At 42.0% G+C, this 6,230-nt stretch overlaps 1 protein-coding gene across 1 annotated transcript in view; it reads right to left on the minus strand.

The window, feature by feature from the left end:
* Nucleotides 1-6,230, minus strand: part of SELENON (selenoprotein N) — a 41,297-nt gene that overhangs the window by 1,279 nt on the left and 33,788 nt on the right. Inside the window, exons 10-11 of the mRNA XM_032228574.1 lie at nt 3,972-4,084; nt 1,856-1,954 (exon numbers count right to left, since the gene is read on the minus strand). Of these exons, the coding sequence (XP_032084465.1) occupies nt 1,856-1,954; nt 3,972-4,084 (212 nt within the window). The remainder of the gene's footprint in view (nt 1-1,855; nt 1,955-3,971; nt 4,085-6,230) is intronic.

The raw sequence follows: 6,230 nt of genomic DNA on the forward strand, positions 1-6,230 counted from the left end.
AGGGTTAGGTTAGGCTGAGTGCTTCGGAAGGCGCAGATTTGCCCTCACGCTTATGTCAGCGCGGTAAGGTCGCATTTGCTTTAGCGATTCGGACGGCGCGGATTAGCCCTCGTGCTTATGTCTCCGCGAATAAGGGCTTCGCGGTATTGTGGTGGAACCCTTGTGTCTTAGCTGTTCTTGCCTTCTGGCAGCTCTGTGCATGCACGCTGAGGGAAGAGGGGGAGCCTGTTCCTCTGCCTCACTGATGTCTGACTCTGGAGGCTCCAGAGATAGCACATAACTCTCAGATGGCCCTGGCCCCCTCTCTGCCTCCGATGCAGAGCCCTCGTCCGAGCCTTCCCCAGACTTCAGGACTGGCCCATGTTCCTCCCCAACCTCTCACTGTCCAACTTTACTGCCAGCTCCGTAGGCCACCAACGAACCACAACACATAGAAATATTTATACCCGTGTTTTCCCCAAAATAAGACAGGGTCTTATTTTCTTTTGGGCCCCAAAATAAGCACTAGGGTTTATTTTTTGGGGGGTGTCTTATTTCCCCCCCTGTACAGGAGGCTCACTTCTGCTTGCTTGTGGCAGGGCAGGAGGCTGTGTGGTGCACCAGTGCCCCCATCATGAGGCGGGGAGATGGAGCTGCCCCACGCACCCTGCACTGGCTTACTCAAGGCCCCACAGCCAGGCCATCCATGCCCCAACATCTGCCTTGCCTCGCAGCCACAGCATGCCACTCAGCCTCCTGCTCATTGCGGCCACAAGCAAGCAGAAGAAGTGGGCTGGCGGCCACATGGGCTCTTGCTGCACATGGGTGTTGGTGCTGCAGCCGCGAGGCAGGTGTCAGGGTGTGAATCGCCTGGCTGCAAGGGCCCTGAGGTAACCTGGTGCAGGGTGTGTGGAGCAGTTCCCCCACCTTACCTCGCCTCATAGCCATGGCACCGTGGGAAACCAGACGGAATGGGCAGGTGGTCGGCTGTGCAGGTTCCTAAGTAGGGCTTATTTTGGGTATAGGGCTTATATTAGGTACACACATAAAACATGCTAAGATTTATTTTTGGGTTAGGTCTTATTTTTTGGGGGGGAAACAGGGTAGATACTATTTGCATATACATGTATACACTGTAATGACCCATGCAACTCTTTTTTTACATGTCTACAGTTATAACAATAAATATTCATATTTAATTTTCAGTGTTTCTGTGAACATTTGTGACAAATGTTCCTCCCTGCTTCAAGTTGAGGTTTTGGGAATATTTCAGCTAATTTCTTCACTTTAATCCATCCCAATGCTTCAGTAGTTCTGAGTATGTATGTGCCATGTCTCTGCCCAAGATGTAGCTATTTTCAAGCAAGTAACTTTTAGCATCCGAGAGATGCTTGGCAAATCCTGATTTCTGAGTCTTTGGAACAGAAAGAACAATCATTAGACTCACCTCATTGTTGTTATGGGGAAAACAGGGTCCCCAAAGTTGCTTTTTCAAGAGGCAACTGTACTGTTTTTTTCTTAGAAGACGTTTCGCTTCTCATCCAAGAAGCTTCTTCAGCTCTAATGATGAGAAGCGGAAAGTCTTCAAAGAAAAAAGCAGAAACTCCAGTTGCCTCTTGAAAAAGCACCTTTGGGACAACCAGGACCTGGATGACTGAGAAACTCCATAATTATTAGAAAATACTTGCTCTTTTAGGCGCTGCAAGGACACTGCATTACTTCAAATAATTTGATTTTGCTCTGTGACACAGAATTGTCCACGAGATGCTCAGTTCTTATCATGGGTAAATCAAAGTAATTCCACAAGATCCCACAGTTTAGAAAAATACAAGATAGACAAGAGGTGATTGAAAAGATCGAAGACTGAGAATCTTACCACAGTGCCATTGGGCAGGCAGATCATAATCTCCACAGGGAAGTTATACTTTTCAAGATGAAGGTCTGCAAGTTTGCTGATGATCTCATCCTGTTTCTCCTTTGAAAAAGACATTCGCATTTAACATTTCTTGTGTTAGTAAGATGCTCTTGGTTTAGTTCAAATAGAAACAAATCTTAAGTTTAAAATGAGATCAAAGTCTACACTTGCATCATGATTTTAAAACCATGAAGGGTTATTACAAATGGTACAGCATTTCCCAATTGTTTGCTTCTTGTTTGGTTCTGGTATATTGGATTGTCTTCCAGATGTTGTCCAACTCTATATTGTGGCTTCAGCCAGAATGAGGGAAGCTGTGATTCACCAACATCTGCATGACCGCTGTTTCATAAGCTTTGTTGTGAGGAGTTGGGAAGGAAATGAGCAAGAGCAGAAAGACAGAAGGATTTGTTTTTGAAAGATAAAAACAAATTCATTTGTAGAGCCCGTGTAAAAGTGTTGGCATAACCAATATTAAAAATGACATTTATATATAATATATAACTTTATTTAGATTTTATTCATAAGCAAAGAAATTCTTCAGTTAGGGGAGCTCCAGCTTCTTAGGATATCTTAAAAAAATGCTGGTGAAGAATTGTGCCAGCTCCAATGGTGTCTCCTTGACAAGGAAGCATAATGTTGAAGGAGAATCTCAATTTGGAAGTCGTTCTAGCTACTGCTGGTGAAGAAGATAACAGACTATGGACCGCTTGGTTGGTGTGCCAAATTTCACCATACCTGAAGTAGGAGAACTCCGCCAACATAAGTCACGCTTTTCACTACTTAGTTGGATGACTGCAATGTGCAATCCACCAGGAAGTTTCAGTTGGAGAATGCCATGTTTCATAGCTCGTATTTGGCACCAGGAGTACACTATATGGGTCCTCACTGGCTTCTGATTAGTCTGGATGCAACTCAAAATGCACATATAAACCTCTCTATGAATTGGTACTGATTGACCCAGCCAATTTGTCTTCAGAGAAGCCGTTGGTAGTAGTCAACTTCTGTAAAGTGAGTGGATGGCTGAGGCTCAGAGTCACTTCTCAATATTAGCAGCCATAGAGATCCTACTTGTCCCCGATCTCATTTAGGAAGTGGAAAACTGAGCCCTTCTGGAAGCCACTTGATGAACTGAGATGGGCTCATCCATGTTTGATTCTGGATTTTGGAGTATAGTTAGTTATTTAGCTGTCACTTTTAATCAGTAATTTAATTAGGAAAAGGTGAAAGTTCCCTTCAAACATATGTGCTAGTCGTTCCTGACTTCAGGGGGCAGTGCTCATCTCTGTTTCAAAGCCGAAGAGCCAATGCTGTCCAAAGACATCTCTGTGATCATGTGGCCGGCATGACTAAACATCGAAGGCGCACAGAACACTGTTTCCTTCCCACCAAAGTGGTTCCTATTTTTCTACTTGCATTTTTACATGCTTTCAAACTGCTAGGTTGGCAGAAGCTGGGACAAGGAACAGGAGCTCACTCTGTTACATGGTGCTAGGGATTCTAATAGCTGAACTGCTGACCTTTCTGATGGACAAGCTCAGCATTTTAGCCACTGAGCCACCATGTTTAATTACTATTCATAAATTTACATCTTGATCATCTTTTTTTTTTTTAGCAGGGATTCTTTAATTTAACAAAGATTCATGTTAATAGGCATCAGGAGCTTAATAGATTATGGCAGTTACAAGTTTACTAAAGAAAGAGGACAAAATTCTGGGGCTTAGGGACCCCATTTTGTGTTTGTCGCAATGGAGGGTCAGCTTACTAGTCATAAGGATGAAGAAATGCTTAAAGAATCAGAGGCAACGTGTTGAGAAACAGAAGAAAGATGGTACTTCTGCTTTTCTGTCTTGCTTATAAGTTTCCCAGATCTATTCAAAGAAGAACTGGCCACCTTAAGGGCAGTGGAATAAACAGAACATGATCTAATAAAAGGAAGGATTGATAAGATTGCAAGACGAATTCATCAATAAACTACTACTTAAAGAGCAACAGTCATCTTACATGATTCGCTTCCCCGTCTTCTCAAGTTACCCATTCCACCTTGTCCTCTTCCTGAATTTCAGGAGCAGCTTACCTGTAAATCTTCCAGCTCCTTCACCAAGGACCAGGTACTGATGAAACTCTCATTCAGGAATGCAAGGATGGGCGAACTTTCCAGGACTGTTTCCCGGAGAGTTCGCCCTGAACCTGCCCAAAGAGGAACAACAAAAGAGGTTAGTGAAATCTTTGGATGAAACATAGGAACACTTAGGAGCAGATTTCTAAATCTTTAGGTAAAGTGGTTAACATTCATATCTGGTTTAACTTTCATTTCCTGGGATATCTTTTATGTTGGCCTTGCTGCAAACATTGACTTGGGTATTGAATAGAGCAGAGCTGGCTGGAGAATTCTGGGAGTTGAAATCCACAAGTCTTAAAGTTGCCAAGTTTGGGAACCACTGGAATAGAGGAGTCAGTGGGCACTGTCAGAAGGGAAGGTTCTTGAGATGCAAGTTAATGCAAGTTACTCTGAACTGGCTTAGTAGGGCACTTTGGAGTAAAGTGTTTGCGCCGAGCTTGGTGTGCAGTATTATGCCAATGGCTTCCAAAAGAAGCAGAAAGGGAGCATTGGAAGCAATGAGAGATAATATGCAAACTGAGCCAAAACAGGCTACTGTACCAAAATCTCATTTGTTTTATACTGCTTCCCTGAAAATAAGCTCTCCCCAGATAATAAGCCCAATTGGGTTTTTGAGCACATGCGCTAAAATAAGCCCTCCCCCTGAAAATAAGCCCTCCCCCTGAAGATAAGCCCTCCCCTGAAAATAAGCACTCTCTGAAAATATTGCAACACAGCAGCAGCCACGAGGGGACCACACTTGCCGCCTCCTACATCTGAAAAATAAGAAGACTCCCTGAAAATAAGGCCAAGTGCTTATTTCGGGGGTCAAAAGAAAATAAGACCCTGTCTTATTTTCGGGGAAACACGGTAAGTGTTTGAATGTACACCCTTCTATCCTTGCGTTTCCTCTTCCTATCTCCGTTTGCAACTTTTACCTTCCTGCCTGGTCTCAATTTACTTTTTAAGTTCTTCAGAGCATGGCTTCCTTTTACTCAATATAAGCACATTAGACTAAGGCCGGTATTCAATTCAATTCAATTCAATTCAGCTTATTACAGTCATAGACCAGAGACCACAACAAATAAAAACACTCAGTAAATGTACAATTAAGAATTCTAGTATAAAATAATAAATAACAACTAAAATCTATGATAAAATCCAGTCTGCCAATTATGCATGGTCTAACTCAGGGGTGGGTTCTGGCTGCCATTACTAATGGTTCGGTAGTAAAAAAAATTGTGCGTTCCGCGCGCATGAACATTTTCATTTAAAACATTATGCGCATGCACACAACATTAAAAAACAAATAAAATTTACATCTTTTTAATGATGATTGTTCTGCGCATGTGCAGAACAGAAAGTCAAGATGGTGCCGCCAATCATAGAACCGGTGTGGTCACGTGTCTGCCAGAGTTACTACCTCTTCGGCGGAACCAGACTGAATAGGAACCCACCTCTCATCTAACTATACTAAAATTACAACCCATAAAATGTATGGCCCATTATCAGATTAATACAGTGTTTCTCAACCTTGGCAACTTGAAGATGTCTGGACTTCAACTCCCAGAATTCTCCAGCCAGCGAATGCTGGCTGGGGAATTCTGGGAGTTGAAATCCGGACATCTTCAAGTTGCCAAGGTTGAGAAACACTGGATTAATATTAAAAGAGAAAGGAATAAGCAGTGCTGATATAAAAATCTCAATAAGATATGTATGAGTACAAGCCAGCATTTCTCAATCTTGGTAGCTTGGAGATGTGTGGATTTCAACTCCAAGAATTTTGGGAGTTTTTTTCCCCACCCACCCCATGTTTTATTTTTCTTTTATTTATATAACATTCAATTTCCATCAAATAGTGAGTGATCTGGGTACAGCTATTTTTAAACAGTCATAATCCACCTCTTTGTTGTAGTATGCATCACAATAATATTGTTAACAATATAATAACAATAATACTTAACATCTTCTTTAACAACTCTCCACATTAACGTTTCCTCTTTTTATGTTGCCTCCTTTCTAACTTCTGTTTCTGTTGTCTAGCCATTGATAAAATGCGTCCCATATCAAAAAAAATATTTAGTTTCTTCTTTATCCTTAATAATGAGTGTTAATCTATCCATTTCTGCGCATTCTAATATTTTCTTAATTCCATTGTCATCTGATGGAATCTCGTCATTTTTCCATTGCTGTGCAAATTCAATCCTGGTTGCGGTTAGTATATATAAAACCAGA

Source organism: Thamnophis elegans, chromosome 12, assembly GCF_009769535.1.
Source record: "Thamnophis elegans isolate rThaEle1 chromosome 12, rThaEle1.pri, whole genome shotgun sequence".
In the NCBI taxonomy this organism is placed as follows: domain Eukaryota; kingdom Metazoa; phylum Chordata; class Lepidosauria; order Squamata; family Colubridae; genus Thamnophis; species Thamnophis elegans.